This window comes from Carcharodon carcharias, chromosome 10 (assembly GCF_017639515.1).
Source record: "Carcharodon carcharias isolate sCarCar2 chromosome 10, sCarCar2.pri, whole genome shotgun sequence".
NCBI lineage: Eukaryota > Metazoa > Chordata > Chondrichthyes > Lamniformes > Lamnidae > Carcharodon > Carcharodon carcharias.
In genome coordinates this window covers 109,809,738-109,830,941 of record NC_054476.1, presented here as the reverse complement: position 1 = coordinate 109,830,941, position 21,204 = coordinate 109,809,738, and the positions used below count along the sequence as shown (strand labels likewise).

Below are 21,204 nucleotides of genomic sequence, written 5' to 3'. Positions count from 1 at the left end.
GCTGGAGAATGGATGGTTCCTTGTCAGTTGGCACAGACACAATGGGCTGAATGGCCACTTTCCGTGAATTAAATTTCCATGGTTTCTATAGCTGATCTATGTCCTTTGACCCGTATCGCTTAATACCCTTGGCTAACAAAAATCTCTCAATCTCAGTTTTAAACTTAACAATTGATCTAGCATCAGTTACCGGTTATACGCCTGCCCTGCATGGGAAAGATCTACTCATGCTAAGAAGAAGGATGCCATTCTGAATGCAAGCTGCCGACTTATCACAGATTGTTTAAAACCAACAAACACCAACAGCCTATATATCCTGGCAGGTATCGCTCTCCCTGATATTAGAAGAATGGAAGCCAGCAAGAAAGAGTGACTCTGTCAAACATCAGATGAGAGGCACCCTCTACATGGTCATACATTTACACCCAGCCGCCTAAAGTCAAGGAAGAGCTTCATGAACAGTGTTGTTCCATTACAATCAACTCCATCTGAAGCCCACATCGCCTTGTGGAAAAACCAGCTCCCCTGTCTCGAACAGCGATGGAAATTCTACCAGATGAAAGCCTTCCCCCAGGAGCTAATTACAACTGGGCAACCTGGAAGTACCTTAACAGACTTAGGACTGGTGTAGGTTGTTCAAAGGTGTCACTAAGCAAATAGGGATATACAACCAGCCCGACAACTTGTGAATGTGGAACTGAGCCACAGACTCTGCAACATCTCCTGCAATGCCTATCACTAGAGGAACCCTGCACTGCTGCAGATCTTGCTGAATTCAACACCAAGGCACAAAAATGTGTCCAGTTCTGGCTGGGCCATGTATAGACTGTCCGTGGACATGATAAGAAGAAGTTACCGTTTGAAGAATAGAGTTCAAAATTTCTACCTCTTTGCATGAAGAAGTGTTCCCTAATTACATTTCTGAAAGACCTGACTCTAACCTCTAGACTATGCCCTCTAGTCTCAGACTACCAACCAACAGAAATAGTTTCTTCCAATCTACCCAATTTTTTCCCTTTAATATCTTTAAAACTTACATCAAATCATCCCTTAATCTTCGAAATCCCAGGGAATACAATCCTAGTTTAATCTCTCCTCATAACTTAACCCTAGGAGACCAGAGGCCAGATTTCCATCAAGGAAGCTGGAAGGTTGAGACGGAACCTTCCTGATCAGGCAGACACATCTCCTTTAAAAAGGCACCTGCCTACTTGTATTTTCATTATGGGGAAGGGGGGATGTGTTGAAGGTGAGCCTGTCACCTCCAGAGGCGGCTCACGGAGGCGAGCGAGTGCCACGGCATGTTGGTTACAAGGATCACCTTGGTTCTATGTGACTTTGGCCCAGTTATAGTAAAGGCCCTCTAGACCTCAACCACCCACCCTCCCTGCCCCCTCATAGCCCCCATGCCACCTCCATCCACCCTCATATCTCTCATGCCCCCTCCATGCTCACCCTTCCAAGCACCTTCCATGGCCTCTGCATGCTCCATACCCACTCACCAATGAGCCATATAATAACAGTGGCAATTCTTTGAAATATTCATGAAAAAAATACATTTAAAAATCTCCTTTGAAAAGAAATGCTGCTCTTTTAACCTTATAAAATTGTCAACCTGTGTGAACACACCCCTGCTGAGCTGACAGCATGAATGAGTCATGGAGTTCAGCCATACTTTCGTAATGAGGTCATTTGGAGAAATGGAGTCTGGCAATCTGTTTCAGTTTATACAGTTGCAAGATGAACTTATTATGAATGTTAGGCTGAGTTCCATGATTCACTAATGCAGTCAGCCCAGCAGGGGTCTGCTTATACAGTGGAAGGGGAGCGTTTTGATTAATTGATTGATTGACATCTTTATGAGGCTATAATAAGTTGATGTTTCTTTGGTGTTGTTTTTCAATGTCCATACATTTATTTGAACAAGGTTAAGAGATGTGAAGTGGGATGAAGCTTTTGTTATTGATACTATGAATGGCTGTGTCTGAGTGACACTTTTATAAGGTTGTAAGAACAGCAGTTTTTTTCAAAAGAGATTTGTGATTTTGTTTAACCTGAGCATTTCAAAGAATTGCCAATGTTATTATAGCTAATTGGTTCTGTACATAGCGCTTAATGGAAAAGTGGACATGGAGGAATCAGGGGGGCATGGAAAGCATATGGAAAAAGCAAGTTGGGCATGGAGGGGGCATGGCGGATATGTAGTCCATGGGAGATATGAGAGGGTATGGATGGGACAGGGAGATATGAGGGACTTGGAGGATGGGGGTGCATGGGTGAAACCTTATAAACTTACCTGTCAAAATTTTCCAGAATCCAAACTATGGGCGGAATTTTACAGCCCCGCTCGTTGGCAGGATTTTCCGTCCCTGCCAGTCAGTGGAATTTTGAATGGCTCGTCGCATCTTACAGGCCTGCCCAGCCTCAATGGGGCCATAAAATTCTGGCTAAGGTTCGTGACTCCCCTGAGGTGCTGTGAACCACATCTCTTCCCAAAATGAGCCTGACTCTGTAAAATAGCAGTGGGGGTGGTGGGGGGCCAGTGTCTAAATTGCCCAACTCTTCAATGGAGTAGGCCAAGGTGGGATTGCTGAGTGTGGGCTCACTATTTTCACCCTTACCCTGGCATCATAAAAATTACACATATTGGGAATGGGGACAGGAATTCCAGATTTGGAGCCTGCCTACCATTTTCAAATCTCCCTGGCTTCCAGTTTGACATGGATGGAGGCATGAAAATCTCGGCCCAGATATCATTGTGACAAATTTACCCTCAAAGGCAAACTAATGCTTCCTAAGGTTTGGTGCCCAGAACTGCTCACAGAAACTCCAGATGTGGTCTAACCATGGCTTTGCATAGCTAAGCATGACTTCTACCTCCTTGTATTCCAGTCCCCTAGATATAAAAGCCATAATTCCATTAGCCTTTTTACTTTTTTTGAACCCATTCGTGGCATTTTAAGGATTTACATACCTGGGCCCATAAATTCTATGAACTTCCATAGTTTCTATCCTTTAGCCATTTAGAAAGTACACTGTTCCAACCATTTTAGGTCCAAAGTGGATGGCCTCACATTTGAATGCATTGAAATCCATTTGCCAATTTTTCCTTTCACTTAATCTGTTGGTATATCTTTGTAATTTTATGCTTTGATCTGCACTTTCTTCCTGTCACTCCTACATTCCTATGTTCTTACACTGCTTACAATGCCACCTATCTTTGTCTCATCAGTAAATTTGGGTATATGGCTTTTGTGAAGACCCATGTGCTTTGGGAAAAGCCTATATTTTATTTTTGTGCAATGTCCCCTTTAAGGCCAAAGCAAAACTTGGGGAGTATTTGGAGGAGGAGGTAAGTGGTTTCTTGGTTATGTCATCATTAGGTTCCAAGAAATGCCCATGTGACCTGAAGTTGCTATGGTGATGAAACAGAAAATAAATAGAAAGCTAATTGCAATGGTGTCGGGTTTCAGCTTATCTTGTGGCAGGCAGTTCAGAACAGATCCTGGTGTTGAAACAGGGCTTTAAAAATTGAGCAGGGACTGTGTTACTGTATGTGTTATACAGATGGAAAGGGCAGAGAGCTGAAGGCAGGGAGAATAGGGGATTGTGGACTGGACCAGATCCACTACTACTGTCTCCATTTTGCCAGAGTCAACCAAACAATTTAAGACATTGGGAGAAGGGAGTTTCTGGGATTCTGTGCCATCAGGATTGTTGTGACCCGAATGAGGGACGGTTCATAGACATGTGCCTTGTCAATGTTGATTGTGTCCACAGACCTTTGATGGAATATGGCTGCTGGTGAATGCCACCCAAGGGCCAAAACGATTGAGCGGGAAGTGAGTTGGAAAGACTGAGATTGCATGTGGTGCCACAACTGTGCTGGAAGTATTGCGAGTGCTTGTAACTACATGAGGAGTATCTTTGTTGTATCGACTATTTAAAATGAAATTTACCTTTGCATTTGAAAAAATCCTTCACCTACCAATTAATGTTTGAGTTTTATTAATTTTAGTTGGCCTGTTACAGTAAAAGTTTTTAAAAGAAATTTTAAAAAGTGAGATCTTGTCTAACGGTTTTCTTCCATTCCTTTCTTTTAAAAGTTATCAGTCTATACGGGATTGTAATACTTCCTATCTCATTACCTAGTCATTAATGAATATGGTGAGTAGTTGAGGCCCCAACATAGATTCTTGTGGGACACCACCAGTCACAACCTACCAATTAGAGTACCTGCTCATTATCCCTCCTCCCTGTCGCCACCCACTCAGCAAATTTCCTAACCAGCTGAATAAATTGCCTTCAGTTCCATCAGCTTCAACTTAAACTAACAATCTCTTATGAGGGACTTTATCAAATGCCTTCTACAAGTCCATATAAATAACATTAATAGACATTCCCCTCTCCAGTACTTCAGTGACCTCTTCAAAAAAATCCTTCAGGTTCATTAAGTATGGGGAGGTCTTGTGGTGTAGTGGGCACCGTCCCTGCCTCTGAGCCAGAAGCTCCGGGTTCAAGTCTCACTGTGGCGATGTGGACAAACAGGTTGACTATCAACCTGTAAATTGTTTCAATATGCCTATGGCAGATGGGAGAATCCCCTGGTTAGCCATGCTTGATGTGGAGCCTCTGACGACAGGCTAGCAACTTGTTCCAGGAAAAACTAGCTATGGTAAATAACATAAGCACATGCTTTGTCTGCCTCATGTGTCACTAGGCACCTGAAAGCTCTAAGTCTAAGTAAGGCTTCAAGTATGGCTACCCTTTACAAATCCATGTAAGCTCTCTCTAATTAGCTGAAAATTTTCAAGATCTTTATCCATCCTATTCTTAATTATAAATTCTAGTAATTTCTGACAACAGATGTTAAGCTAACTGGTCTATAATTCCCTGATTTCCCCTCTCATCCATGACATCACATATACCACAAAAACACACACACACATATAGATACACACACACACACTATCACAATGAAACACGCACGTTTACACACAAACACAGATTCACCAAACTCACATAAAGACACAGCCTTTTCATTTAAAAAAAACATTACATATGTTTCATGGCTGTTGTCAGAGCTGCCAGCAGATACTGTAAACTGGTGGGTGCTACTGTCATGTTAATGGAACTGACCACTTGCTTTACATTGAACTGGGTCTCCATGTTCCTCACAAAGCCTTGAGATAAGTTGGAGCTGCAATCCTCAATTCTACACAACATGGTGCATAAGCTCATGGTGTATAGGCTGCCTAGAGCACTTGGCAGTTCCTGGTATATCAGTATTCTTCAGTAGCCTGGGCCTCAAAGTCAGCATGTGCATTCTCTGCAGCAAGGCTAATGTGTGGCTCTTTGTAAGCTGGCAGCTGCAGTGTCCTGCACCCTTCCCTGCATAGATCCAGAGCATTTGTCCTGGAAAGCACCATTTGCAAATATCTTCTCTAACCTAGATTCTAAACTCTGTGTGGTGTCAATATCTGAGCTGGTGTTTGCTAGAGTCGGACCAAGTGACCATGCTTCTTCCTCCCTTAGCAGAGGAGCTTCTACATTCTCAGTAGCTGAAATGAAAGAGAAGGGCATGGGATGACCTATGTGAGGGTTGAAGTAGTGTTGAGTGTGTGAGCATGAGGAGCAATGTGTGGCGCAATGAATGTAGGTAAGTGAAGTGTAGTGGGGAGGGGAGTCTTTTGAGTGCTGAGAATCTTGAGATTCCTGATGCTGTAAAATGGTGCAACTGTGAGCAGGGAGTAAAAGTATTACCTTAACAACGCTAGTTAGATAATTTCTTTGGACGTTGCAGCAATGTCCTGGGAGCAAAGCTTCTGCTTTTCACATATGCTCTGCAATTTCTTCCCACTGTTTCCTACGTTGATGCCTAGAGGGTTTCCTATTCTCTGTGTGGAAGAGGATATTACTTTCTGTGCCCAATTCCAGCACCAGTCCTCCAAGACAGCATTAGAAAATCTTGGTGCTCTCTCACTAGTTGCTTCAGGCATATCTTCACTCAGAACTGTTTTGCTGTCTGCAGCAAGAACATACCTTCTTTTTAAGAGGTGCTAGCTGCCTTTAAGAAGCAGACATCACAGGTGCCTGATATCTGGGCGCGCCCAAACCATAAAGAGATTCCAACTGTGATCTGATTTCTTGGCAGATAAGCCAATGTAGGCACAGGTCAAAAATAGTTAAATATATATACTACAAAACACAATGCTCTAAATGTACATTGAAAGATAAGTTCCTGAGCAATGCCAAGAAGAATCAATACTTATGCAATGATCAATAGTAAAAGGTGTGCATTGTTACTTGTGGCAGCCACTGGCTGATCGCACAATCACCCCTGACCCCACATCACACACTCACCTTCAGCACAAACGTGTTGTCTTTATCCGGCATTTCCAGTGGCATCGTTGTCCTGACCTTAATGATTGCAGAAAGTGGGATGCTGACTCTGGGCTTTGTAGACTGTTAAGGAAAGGATCAGGTTATTGTGTGTCACTGATTACATCAAAAGATCCAAGTTCAGACACTGAGCAAACAATCCTTTTCTAAGTGGACCTTGTGGTGTTATAGTACAGATCAACCCAGACTGTCTCAATGTAAATCCCTGTTCAGGTTAACATTTTAGACATTGCGCTTTTCATTCAAATCCATTCCATGTTTCTCATTCTACTTTGCCTCTTTCACCATTTCCCTGCTGTCTGGCCAGTTTTGTGACTGAAAGATTTTTGATCAACAAAGGAGTCCAGGGTCATGGAGGAAAGTGGACTTACAGCCACAATCAGATCAGCCATGATCTTATTGAATAGTGGAGAAGGCTTGAGGAGCCAAATGGCCTACCCCTGCTCCTGTTTCTTCTGTCCTTGTGGTAATGCAGATTACCCCTAAAATCTGTGCTATTTCCACCAGTGTCGCTGTGCATCCCGTCAGAGAGGACCATCTACTGATCCTTTCCGCTGTCAATGGTCAGACAGCAATCTCACTGATCCGATACCTGTGACAGACAGTTTGTCCATAGTCAATGGAAAAGCAAATTGAGCAGAGTACAAAACAGGGTCTGATCAGCTATCACTGTTTTTATGCAGCTGCCCATGAAGAATTTACACTGTGCAGTATGGGAAAATAGAGGGAACTAAGCGATACCCAACAGTGCTGCCACCCTCAGAGGATCTTCAACTATTGTTTTTACGTCTTCAAGTAGTATACCGGCCTTTCATAAAACTTCTCATTCAAAATCAACCTACAATGAACATAAAAATAAATATTGTACTCTGTGCATGTGTTTGAGTTTTTACACTGTTTGATTTTTTCTGTGCTGTTCAATTCTATAATGGAGCAAATGAGGTGCAATGTTTATAGTCCAGGATTGAAAAATCAGTGACCTTGTTACAGAACTATCATTTGGGGGCTATGCAAACTGCTGTTGTAAAATCTCCTGCCTCTCTTCCTGTTGCTGCACTGGGTTAATTATTACAGAACTGTTAGGTTTTTCCTGCATAGATTCATTATTCCAATCAGATAATAAATAATAATAATAAGGTATTAAAGGGAATGTGGCAGCATGGTGAGGAAGCTGGTTAATGGACAGGCAATGATTAATACCTAATTTTCAAACTGGAGGCAAGTAACTGGTGATATCCCCAGGGGTCAGTGCTAGGACCATTGTTCTTCACAATGTACATAAAAACAACCTGGATTTGGGTATAGAGGTGTATCAAAATTGCAAACAGCACAAAAATAGGGAATAAAATCAGAATGCTGGAAATACTCAGCAGGTCTGGCAGCATCTGTAGAGACAGTTTTCAGGGGTCATACCGTGCATGTGCCCCAGGAAATGCGCTGGTGCACCCCATGGAAGTCCCCACACAAAGACTGCACAGGAATTGCCCAGGAAGTTTAAGCTTCCATTGTGCAATTACCCTGCACCCGGAACCATCCGATACTCCAAATTAAATAAGAGACTTCGGATGGTTCTGACCCTCTTACCAGAATAGTCACCCAGGAAAACTTAGATGGATTAAAACCACTTCTAACTCACCTCCCAACCACCTCCCACCACCTTGACCACCCCACCTCCCACACCCCCAACTACCCACCCAACCCTCCACCCCTAACCACCATATCGACCTCCTACCACTGACCACCTCCCCACCCTCCTGACTACACCCCCACATCCCAACTATCCACCACACCTCCATGACTACCACCCAACCAGCCCCCTGACCACCCAACTCCACCCTGATCCATCCTATCCACTTACCTTACACACTTACCTCTCTCTTGTCGAACTGGCTGGAATCTTTAAACTTACCCGATTTACGGCAGGGGAGGTGGCTTCACTTCCCCCAACATTGCTGCCCTGCACTGGAAGGACTCAGGAAGCTGCTGCACTGCATGTCTTTCACCAGGCCCAGGTTGGAAGTCTGGAGAAATGTGGCAGCACCACCCGAATTGAATAAGTGGAAAGGTGATTACCACTCTACAGAAGGTCTGAGCCAGAGCTAAAATTTCAGGTCAAGGCCCTTTTTTCAGAACTAAAACTCTTCTGAAGAAAAAACCTTGACCTGAAACGTGAACCATGTTTCTCACTTCACAGATGCTTCCAGACCTGCTGAGTATTTTCAGCATTTTCTGTTTTACTTTCAGATTTTCAGCACCTGCAGTATTTTGCACTTGTTTTTAGTGACAAAAATAGAGAGATGGTTAGATGAAGTGGACCTCAAGAAAGTCAGGAATAAGTTAGTAGTTCAGGCAGATTAATGGCAGATGAATTTTAATCTGGAGAAATGTAAGGGGATTCATCTTGTGAGAAAGAATAGAGAGAGGAAATGTGAATTAAATGGTAAAACTTTAAAAGGAGTTGAGGAGCAGAGGGCCATGAGAGTTCAGATACTCGAATCTTTGGAAGTATGAGAAGTTGATAAGACTAAAATAAACTTTATTTATTTACTTTATTTCTTTACTATCCCCATTCACACTCTCATCAGCTTTTACATCATGAAATCTTTTGTTATTTAATCTCTCCTGCCCTCCACCCTATTACAGACCTTCTCCTTTGTTATTCCTAACCCCTCCCCCTCCATTGGTTTAAAAACTCTTAATTTCTATCTTTCTTCGGTTCTGATAAAATTCATTAACTTGAAACATTAACTCTGTTTCCCTCCACAGGTGCTGCCTGGCCAGTTGAGTTTTCTCCAATATTTTTTCTTTTTATTTCTTATTTCCAGCGTTCGTAGTATTTTGCTAAATGAATACTTTGCATCCGTCTTCATTGGAGAAAAGGATGTTGTCAATGTAACAGTAAATGAGGAGGGAGTAGAGAAAATGAATATAAGAACAAACAAGAAGATAAAAACATAAGAATTAGGAGCAGAAGTAGGCCATTCAGCTCTTTGAGCCTGTTTGCCATTCAATAAGATCATGGCTGATCCTGTTGTGCTCTCAACTCTACTTCCCTATCTGCCCTCCACAACCTTGTCAATCAAAAATATATATAACACAGCATTAAATGTATTCAATGACCCAGCATCCACCTTTTTCTGAGGAAGAGAGTTCCAAAGACTAATGACCCTGAGAGAAAAAAATTCTTCTTATCTCGGACTTAAGTGGGAGACTCCTGTTTTTTTTAAACGATTTCCCTTGTTCTAGATCCCCCACAAGGGGGAGCATCCTCTCAGAACCCACCCTGTCAAGTGCCCTCAGGATCTTATATATTTCAATAAGATCGCCTCTCATTCTTCTAAACTCCAGTGGGTGTAGGCCAAACCTGCTCAACCTTTCTTCATAAGTCCTTCATCCCAGGAATCAATCAAGTGAACCTTCTCTGAACAGCTTCTAATGTAATTACATGCTTTCTTAAATAAAGAGACTAGAACTGGACACAGTACCCAGATGAGGTCTAACTAAGGCCCTGTACAGCTGTAGCAACACTTCCCTACTTTTATACTCAGTTCCTCTTGCAATTAACACCTACATTCCAATTGTCTTCTTAATCACTTGCTGCACCCGTGTAACAACGTTTTGTTATTCATGTGCCAGGACACCCAGATCCCTCTGTACCAAAGAGTTCTGCAGTCTCTCTCCATTCAAACATTATAGTGTTTTGCTATTCTGCCTGCCAAAGTGGACAAGTTCACATTTTCCTGCATCATACTCCATCTGCCAAATCTTTGCCCACTCACTTAACCCATCTAAATCCCTTTGTAGACTCTTTACGTCCTCCTGACACCTTACTTTCCTAACTATCTTTGTGTCATTAGCACATTTATCTACCATATATGTGATCCCTTCATCCAAGTCATTGACATGAATTGTATGTACTTGAGGACCAAGCACTGATCCCGGAGACACTCCACTATTAACGGCCTGCCTATCCATAAATGACCCATTTATCCATGCTCTCTGCTTCCTGTTAGCGAACCAGTTTTCTATTCATGCTAATATGTTACCCTCTACACCATGGGCAGAATTTTGCCCTTGGCAGGAGTGCTCAGCAGCGGTCAGGAAGCTGACCACTCCCGCGAGCAGCACCGCACCATGATTTTACGCAGGCAGGCCAATTAAGACCAACCTAGTGTGGAACCCGAGTGGCAGCGCTCAGCACTGCCTGTGCAGGCAGGAGGAGGAGGGCGAGCGGACCTAGTGCGAACTTCGTACATGCGCACGAAAGAGCACTTCAATCTTCCTGAGGCACAGAGCTGCCTCAGGGGGATGAAGCGCTGTTTAAAAAAAAAATAATGAAGAGAATAAAAATGTAATAAAACATGTCCCCTCATGACTCTGTCACATGAGCAGGGACATGTTTTTGATTCAAGTGTGAAACTTTTATTTTAATTTTATTTGCTTTAGAAACTTAATCCTGTCCATGGATGAGGTTTCCTATAAAGTGCAAAGGCCGCTTGGTATTTTCACCTGTAAAGTTGGACAAGCGGCGTAAATTTGAAATTAATAACTTTTTTCATGGCCTTAATAGGCCTTTTAATTGTCGGCGGGCACACTGCCGACCCTGGTGTGCACCTGCCGAACAAAATATCAGAGGACTACACGATGACATCAGGACGCTCGCCCAACATCATCGCGTGTCATTTTAAGCTCGACCGAGTTGGGTACGCACCCATCCATCGAGCTCAATATTCTGCCCCATGAGCCCTTATTTTGTATGGTAACCTTTGATGTGGCACCTCATTGAATGTCTTTTGGAAATCTGAATACATCACATCTGCAGGTTCCCCTTTATCCACCTTGCTTGTTGCTTCCTCAAGGAATTCCAATAAATTAGTTAACCATGATTTCCCTTTCACAAAACCATGTTGACTCTGCTTGATCCCATTATGAATGTCCTGCTATTACCTGCTTAATAATGGATTATGACAGATGTTAGGCTAACTGGCCTATTGTTTCCTGCTTTCTGTCTCCCTCTTTTCTTGAGGAGAGGTGCTACATTAGCAATTTGCCAATCTGCTGGGACCTTTCCAGAATCTAGGAATTTTGGAAGATCACAACAATGCATATACAATTTCTGTAGCCATTTCTTTTAAGACCCTAGCATGAAGGCCATCAGGTCCAGGGGACTTGTCAACCTTTCATTCTAATAGTTTTCCAAGTACCTTTTCCCTAGTCATTGTGATTGTTTTAAGTTCCTCCCTCTCTTTTATCTCTTGATTTTTCTACAGTGAAGGCAGACACAAAATACCTGTTCAATGTTTCCATCAATTCCTTGTTTTCCATTATTAATTCCCAAGTCTCATCTTCTGAAGGAGCAGCACTCACTTTAGTTACTTTTCTTTTTAAATACTTGTAGAAACTCTTACCAACTGTTTTTATATTTCTAGCTAGCTTTCTCTCAATGTCTAATTTCTCTCATTTTTTGTCATTCTTTGCTAATCTCTAACATCTCTTCAATCTTCTGACCTATCTGCAATCTTTGCAGTACTGTATGTTTTTTCTTTCAATGTTATACTATCCTTAACTTTCTTAGTTAGCTATGGATGGTACATCCTTCTCATAGAGTCTTACTTTCTCAGTGGAATATATCTTTTCTGAGAGTTTTCTTAAACGTCTGCCATTGTTTCTCTACTGCCCTATTTGTTAACCTATTTTCCCAGTTCACTTTTGCTAACTCTGTTCTCATACTCTTGTAACTTCCTTTTTCAAGTTTAAGACACTAGTCTTAGACCCAATCTTCTCACTCTCAAACTATATGTAAAATTCTCTCATGTTATGATCACTGTTACCTAGAGGCTCCCTTACTATGAGGTTATTAATTAATCCTGTCTCATTGCGCATTACCACGTCTAAAATAGCTTGCTGCCTGGTTGGCACTAGAACATACTGCTCTAAGAAATTGTCCTGAGTACACTCTAGGAACTCACACCAGGCTACCTTTGCAAATCTGAGTCATCCAATATATATAAAGATTAAAATCCTCCAGAACTACCCACCACCTTTTCACAGCTTTCTACCCTTCCAAAATGTTAAATACCATTGAATATTAAGGTCTCAGCCTAGGTTATCTTTATGGAGGAGGCAGTGACATTGTGATATTGTCACTGGACTGGTAATCCAAAGACCCAGGGTAATGCTCTGGGGACTCACGTTCGATCCCACCATGGCAGATGGTGGAAGTGAATTCAATAAAAAAAACCTGGAATTAAAAATCTAATGATGACCATGAAACCATTGCCGATTGTCTTAAAAACCCATCTGGTTCACTAATGTCCTTTAGGGAAGGAAATCTGCCGCCCTTACTTGGTCTGGCCTACATGTGACTCCAGACCCACAGCAATGTGGTTGACTCTTCAAAATGCCCTCTAAACAAGGGCAATTAGGGATGGGCAATAAATGCTGGCTTAGCCAGCGACGCCCACATCCCACGAACAAATTAAAAACAACCACATCACTGAAATGGCTATCAGGTCATATATATATTTTTTTTGTGCTATTGAGTCATCTGTTTTGTTAAGAATGCTGCTCGTATTTAGATACAGAACTTTTAATTCTGTCCTTTTACCATTCTTGCAAACTTTGGCCTTATCTGCTGGTGTACTGTTAAGTTTGTATGCTCTGTCTCTTCCTGCTGCATTCAGGTTGTCATTACACATGTCGCTACACCCTGCTGCCGCTACGATATTCTCTATTTCTGTTACGTAACTTGTGTCTTTACAGCTACTGGAGGCTGGAAAAAGGAACTTCTCTTTTCCCTTCTGCATTGAATTTCTATGTGAACCAAATTCCCAACTTCACATTCAGTCTATGTCTCATTCTGGTGCAGTCTCCTCTCTGTGCATCCCCTTATTCTTCTTAAAAATAGACACAGAGGAGTCGTTTAAAAGTGTTGCCCTTTCTCTTTATATTATCAGATCTTTCCTTTCTTGATCCCTTGCCCCCCACTATTTAGTCTAAAGTCCTCTTTATCACCCTAGTTACATGACTTGCCAGAATACTGGTCCCGCCACGGTTCAGGTGAAGACCGTCCCAACCAAACAGTTCCCACTTTACCCTGTACTGGTGCCAGCGCCCAAGAATCGAAACCTATTTCTCCCACACCAGACTGTGAGCCATGCATTCAGTTCTCTAATCTTACTTTCCCTTTGCCGATTTGCTTGTGGCTCAGATAGTATTCCTTTTTGGTTCTGCTTTTTAATTTAGCCTCTAGCTGCTCATAACCCCTAAGCAGATCCTCTTCCTTTTCCTACCTGTGTCATTGGTACCCATGTAAACCACAACAACTAGATCCTCTCCCTCCTACTGCAAGTTCCTCTCCTGCTCTGAGCTGATGTTCTGAGCCCCAGCACCAGGCAGGCAACACAACTGCCTAGACTCATGGTCTCAGCTGCAGAGGACTGTGTCTATCCTCTTGGCTATGTGATCCCCTACTACCACAACATTCCTACTTACGCCCACATTTCAATGGTTCCCTGCACCATGGTCAATTTGCTCATGCACCTTGCTCTCATCCATAAAGCTGCAAGAACCTCTAACTTGATGGACAGTTGGAAGGGCTGAGGCTTCTCCAGTTCTACTTTCTCAATCCTCATACCTACCTCACTCACAGTCACATCCTCCAGTCTCTGACCATGGAACAAATCGGAAGACCCTAGCATAAGGGCTGTGACTGCCTCCTGATAAAGTGTCCAGGTAACTTGCCCCTCCCTGAGGCATCGCTGTGTCCGATGCTCAGACTCCAGCTCATTAACTCTGAACCCAAGTTCCGCAAGCTGCAGACACTTACTGGAGATGTGGTTGCTGTGGCTCCCACAGCATCCACATACTACAGCTACAGCACATCACTTACCCTGCCATCTTTGTGTTTTAATTAACTAATTAATTATTTTCTTAATTTTTAATTAATGACCCTAGTCCTGCTTGTGCTTATATTCTTATTATTTCAATTGATGTAATACTTACACCAGTTAAAATTCCCTAGTTTAAATGAAAAAAGGAGAATGCTCACCAACCAATCACTTACTTTCTTTCCTATTACGTCACACTTCAATTTTCTTTGGAATGCTCTGAACCCACTAAATGGCAGCTAGCACAGATTTGTCAGACAAATTGTGTTTAACCAACTTGATTGAGTTCTTTGATAAAGTAAGGGAGATAGTTGATCAGGGTAGTGTGGTTGATGTTGTGTACATGGACTTTAAAAATGGACTTTAATAAAGTCCCAAAAAATGGACTTGTTGACAAAATAAAAGCCCCTGAATATGAAATTGGCCAAGTTATAGAAAGTAGAGAGTAATGGTGAATGGTTGTTTTTCACATTGGAGGCAAGTATGAAAGAGTGGTGATTCCAGGGTAGGCATTAAGACCACTGCTCTCTTTGATACATATTAATGATGTGGACTTGGGTGTATGGGGCATAATTTCATAGTTTGAAATGAAATCATTTCAAAAACTTGGAAATGTAGCAAACAATGAAGACGACAGTAACAGACTTCAGAAGAAAACAAAGAGGAGTGCAGTAGGGCATGCCAGGAGCAGCACCAGGCACATCTAAAAATGAGGTGCCAACCTGAAGCTACAACACAGAACTACTTGCATGCCAAACAGCAGAAGCACCATAATCAATCCCACAACCAACGGATCAGATCAAAGTTCTGTAGTCCTGCCACATCCATTTGTGAATGGGTTTACAACAAAAATATATTCCAAGAATGTTTAGCAAGGAAAATGTTCCAACCGTGGTTAACGAAAGAAATCAAGGATTGAATTAGATCAAAGAGAAGTATAAAGTTGCCAAAAAATGGTAAGCCTGGGGATTGGGGCAATTTAGAATTCTGCAAAGAAGGACCAATAGAAAGATTGAAAAAGGGAAAATAGAATATGAGAGTAAACTAGCGAAAGACATAAAAACAGACTGAGAAAGCCTCTGAAGTTATGTAAAAAGGAAACAGTTAGTAAAAACAAATATGATCCATTACAAGTGGAGTCAGGAGAGTTTATAATGGAATAAGGAAATGACAGAGAAACAAAACACATACCTTGTGTCTGCCTTCATGGGGGAAAATACTAAAAAAACTCCCAGGAGTAATGGAGAACCAGGGGACTAATACAAATGAGGAATTGCAAAATATTAATATCAGTAAAAAAAAAGTACAAGAGAAATTAATGGCTCTTAAAGTTGCTAAATCCTCTGGACCTGATGATATACATCCCAGAGTGTTAAAAGAGGTGGCTGTAGAGATAATAGATGCATTGCTGGTCATCTTTCAAAATTCTATGGATTCTGGAATGGTTTCTACAGTTTGGAAGGTGGCAAATGTAACCCCACTATTTAAGAAAGGAGAGAGAGAGAAAATGGGGAACTACAAACCTGTTAGCCTGACATCACGCATTAGCCTGTAGGGAAAATGCTGGAATCTATTATAAGGGATGTGATAACAGGATGCTTAGAAAATAATGGCAGGATTGGGCAGAGTCAACATGGATTTATGAAAAGGAAATCATGTTTGACAAACCTGTTAGAGTTTTTTGAGGATGTAGCTAGGAGAATAGACAAGAGGGAACTAGTGGATGTGGTACATTTAGATTTCAGAAAACTTTTGATAAAGTCCCACACAAGTAGTTCATAAACAAAATTACAGCACTTGGATTTTGGGGGAATATACTTGCATGGATTGAGAACTGATTAAGGGACAAAAAACAGAGAGTCATTTTCAGGTTGGCAGGTTGTGACTAGTGGAGCACTGCAAGAATGAGTTCCTTGGCCCCAGCTATTCACAATCTATATCAATGATTTGGACGTGGGCATTAAATAAATGTTTCCAAGTTTGCAGATGACACAAAACTAGGTAGAAGTGTGAGTTGTGAGGAGGATGTAAAGATGCTTCAAGGGGATTTGGAGAGGCTGAACAAGTGGGCAAAAATCTGGCAGATGGAATACAGTGTGGAGAAATGTGAGATTAACCACTTTGGTAGGAAAAACAGAAATACAGAATATTTTTTAAATAGTGAGAGACTGGAAAGTGTTGAACTTCAAAGGATCTTGGGTGTTCTTGTTCATGAGTCACTGAAAGCTAATATGCAGTTTCAGCAAGCAATTAAGAAAGCAAATGATATGTTGGCCTTTATTAGAAGACGATTTGAGTATAGGAGTAAAGATGCCTTACTGCAATTATATAGAGCCTTGGTGAGATCGCATCTGGAGTATTGTGTGCAGTTTTAGTCTCCTTACCTAAGGAAAATTATACTTGCCATAGAGGGAATGCAACAAAGATTTACCAAACTAATTCCTGGGACAGAGGGATTGTCCTATGAGGAAAGGTTAGATAGACTGGGCCTTTATTCTCCGGAGTTTAGAAGAATGAGAGGTGATCTTATTCAAACATACACAATTCTTAACAAAAACAAAAATACCTGGAAAAACTTAGCAGGTCTGACAGCATCTGCGGAGAGGAACACAGTTAACGTTTCGAGTCCGTATGACTCTTCAACAGAACTAAAGAAAAATAGAAAGAGGCGAAATATAAGCTGGTTTAAGGGGGGGTGGGACAGGTAGAGCTGGATAGAGGGCCAGTGATAGGTGGAGATAACCAAAAGATGTCATAGACAAAAGGACAAAGAGGTGTTGAAGCTGGTGATATTATCTAAGGAATGTGATAATAAAGGGACAGATAGCCCTAGTGGGGGTGGGGTTGGGGGAAGGGATCAAAATAGGTTGAAAGGCAGAGATAAAACAATGGATGGAAATACATTTAAAAATAATGGAAATAGGTGAGAAAAGAAAAATCTACATAAATATTTGGAAAAAAGGGGGATCAGAAAGGGGCAGGGGGTGGAGGAGAGAGTTCATGATCTAAGATTGTTGAACTCAATATTCAGTCCGGAAGGCTGTAAAGTGCCTAGTCGGAAGATGAGGTGCTGTTCCTCCAGTTTGCGTTGAGCTTCACTGGAACAATGCAGCAGGCCAAGGATGGACATGTGGGCATGAGAGCAGGGTGGATTGTTGAAATGGCAAGCGACAGGGAGGTCTGGGTAATGCTTGCGGACAAACTGAAGGTGTTCCGCAAAGCAGTCGCCCAGTCTGTGTTTGGTCTTTCCAATGTAGAGGAGACTGCATTGGGAGCAGCGAATGCAGTAGACTAAATTGAGGGAAGTGCAAGTGAAATGCTGCTTCACTTGAAAGGAGTGTTTGGGCCCTTGGATGGTGAGGAGAGGGGAAGTAAGGGGCAGGTGTTGCACCTTCTGCAGTTGCATGGGAAGGTGCCGTGGGAGGGTGTTGAGGTGTAAGGGGTGATGGAGGAGTGGACCAGGGTGACCCAGAGGGAATGATGCTTGCGGAATGCCGCCGGGGAGGCCCGGGGGGTGGGGGGGGGGGGGGGTGAAGGGAAGATGTGTTTGGTGGTGGCATCATGCTGGAGTTGGCGGAAATGGCAGAGGATGATCCTTTGAATGCGGAGGCTGGTGAGGTGATAAGTGAGGACAAGGGGGACCCTATCATGGTTCTGGGAGGGAGAGCAAGGTGTGAGGGCGGATGCGCGGGAGATGGGCCGGACACGGTTGAGGGCCCTGTCAACCACCGTGGGTGGAAAACTTCGGTCAAGGAAGAAGGAAGACATGTCAGAGGAACTGTTTTTGAAAGTGGCATCATCAGAACAGATGCAACGGAGGCGTGAGGAGCTGTAGTCGAGGTAGCTGTGGAAGTCGGTAGGCTTGGTGGATAGTCTATCACCAGAAATTGAGACAGAGTGGTCAAGGAAGGGAAGGGAAGTGTCAGAGATGGACCATGTGAAAATGATGGAGGGGTGGAAATTAGAAGCAAAATTAATAAATTTTTCCAGGTCCAGACGAGAGCATGAAGCAATCATCGATGTACTGGAGAAAGAGTTGTGGAAGGGGGCCGGAGTAGGACTGGAACAAGGAATGTTCCACATACCCCATAAAGAGACAGGCATAACTGGGACCCATGTGGGTACCCATAGCCACACCTTTTATTTGGAGGAAGTGAGAGGAGTTTTAGGAGAAATTGTTTAGTGAGAGAACAAGTTCTGCCAGACGGAGGAGAGTAGTGGTGGATGGGGATTGTTCGGGCCTCTGTCCGAGGAAGAAGCTAAGGGCCGTCAGACCATCCCGGTGGGGGATGGAGGTGTAGAGGGATTGGACGTCCATGGTGAAGAGGAGGCGGTTGGGGCCAGGGAACTGGAAATTGTCGATATGATGTAGGGTGTCAGAGGAATCACGGATGTAGGTGGGAAGGGACTGGACAAGGGGAGAGAGAATGGAGTCAAGATAGAGAGAAATGAGTTCCGTGGGGCAGGAACAGGCTGATACGATTGGTCTGCCGGGACAGTCCTGTTTGTGGATTTTGGGAAGGAGGTAGAAGCAGGCCATCCGAGGTTGGGCAACTATCAGGTTGGAAGCTGTGGGAGGAAGATCTCCAGAGGAGATGAGGTCAGTCACAGTCCTGGAAACAATGGCTTGATGTTCAGTGGTGGGGTTGTGGTCCATGGACAGGTAGGAGGAAGTGTCTGCGAGTTGATGCTCAGCCTCCGTGAGGTAGAGGTCAGTGCGCCAGACAACCACAGCACCACCCTTGTCAGCGGGTTTGATGACAATGTTAGGGTTGGACCTGAGAGAACGGAGTGCAGCAAGTTCAGAGAGAGACAGGTTAGAGTGGGTGAGAGGAGCAGAGAAATTGAGACGACTGATGTCAAAATTCTTACATGGCTCGACAGGGTAGTTGCAGAAAGGTTGTCTCCCTTGGATGGGGAATCCATGGCAGGGGAGAACCAGGGGGCACAGTCTCAGAATAAGGGGCAGGTCGCTTAGGACTGAGATGTGGAGGACTTTCTTCACTCAGAGGGTAGTGAATCTTTGGAATTCTCTGCTCCAGGGAGCTGTGGATGCTCAGTTGTTGACCATGTTCAAGACTGAGATCGATAGATTTCTACATATTAATAACAACAAGGGACGTTCTTATCACATACCAGTCTTCAGCCAATTCAACAATATCAACAAATAGCTAAAGGCACTGAATGGGCCCTGACAACATTCCAGTAGTACTGAGGACTTGTGCTCCAGAACTACCCTAGCCAAGCTGTTCCAGCTACAATGCAGCTTCAACATCTATCTAACTATGTGGAAAATTGCCCAGGTAAGTCCTGTCCATGAAAAGCAGGACAAATCCAGTCTGGCCAATTACTACCTCAACAGTCTGCTGTCAATCATCTGCCAAGTGATGGAAGAGGTCGTTGACACTGCTATCAAGTGGCACTTACACAGCGATAGCCTGCTCACTGATGCTCAGTTTGGGTTCTGCCAGGATATGCTGACCTCATTACAGCCTTGCTCCAAACATGGACTAAAGAGCTGAACTGAAAAGTGAGGTGAGAGTGACTATCCTTGCATTCAAGGAGTCCTAGCAAAACTGAAGTCAATAGGAATTAAGGGGAAATTCTCCACTGGTTGGAGTCATATCTAGCAGAAGTGAAGATGTTTGTGGTTATTGGAGGCCAATCATCTCAGCCCCAGGATATCACTGCAGGAGTTCCTTAGGGTAGTATCCTAGACCCAACCGTTTTCAGCTGCTTCATCAATGACCTTCTCTCCATCATAAAGTCAGAAGTGGGAATGTTCACTGATGATTGCACAATGTTCAGTACCATTCGTGACTCCTCAGATACTGAAGCAATCTGTGTCCATCTGCAGACCTGGACAACATTCAGACTTAGACTAAGTGTATAAAGAAAATGTATTTTTTTCCAATATTACTGTGGGATGCTATGAAGCAGGTTTCGGGGGTCTATGTGTATGTTGTGTGTGTATGTGACTAATTTAATTACACTGAAGACAGTCAGACAGCAAGGTTTAAATTGTCAAAGGGTTAGGCAGAGAGCAGGCATTTTTGAAGTGGAAATGAACGAAGTAAGATGGGATACCAGTAGATATAACATGAATAGGAATTTGTATTAGGAGATAAATGAGGAGTGAATTGTTAGCTATTGAATTTTAAAGAGAGAAAAAATGAAGTTTTACAATTGCCAAAGATCATAAATTAAATAAAGCAGTTATTAAGTTTATTTTTCCTGAAAGTGGTGGCCATAAAAACATGAAAGATTTTTAGATTCTGGGAAATTAAGAGCAATGGTGAAGATGAAAGGGAAAAATATATTTAAGGAAACATTGAAAGCTGTGAGATGTTTGTGGCTATGTGATCTTGAAGAGAGTGCTGTGCGAGCAGTCCTGTGAAGGTAGCAGCTTCTAGCCACCCCAGAGAAGTGTGTTTTACGGGCCAGGGAGTCAAGGGTTATGGAGGGGTGGGGGAGTGGGGTGAGGCAGGCAGGTAAGTGGAATTAAGGCCACATTCAGATCAGTCATGATCTTACTGAATGGTGAAGAGGGCTCAAGGGGTCAAATGGCCAACTCCTGTTCCTTTTTCTTATGTTCTTATGAATGTGATGGAATACTCACTTGTCTGGATGAGTGCAGCTCCAACAACACTCAAGAAGCTTGACACCACCCAGGACAAAGCAGCCCAGTTGATTAGCACCCCATCCACCAATTCAAATATTCACCTTGCCCACCACTGATACACAATGGCAGCAGTCTGTATTATCCATAAGATGCAGTGCAGCCACCTGCAGAGGCTCCTTAGACAGCACCTTCCAAACCCATGACCTCTACCACCTAGAAGGACAAGGGCAGCAGATGGATGGGAACACCACCACCTGCAAGTTCCCCTCCAAGCCACTCACCATCCTGACT

General features: G+C 43.0%; 1 protein-coding gene across 4 annotated transcripts in view; it reads right to left on the bottom strand.

The window, feature by feature from the left end:
* LOC121282773 (SH2B adapter protein 2-like) overlaps window positions 1–21,204 on the bottom strand; it is a 145,410-nt gene that overhangs the window by 61,823 nt on the left and 62,383 nt on the right. For all 4 annotated transcript variants that reach the window (XM_041196541.1, XM_041196543.1, XM_041196542.1 and 1 more), the window contains one exon: window positions 6,364–6,465. In XM_041196541.1, coding sequence (XP_041052475.1) covers window positions 6,364–6,465 — 102 coding nt within the window. The remainder of the gene's footprint in view (window positions 1–6,363; window positions 6,466–21,204) is intronic.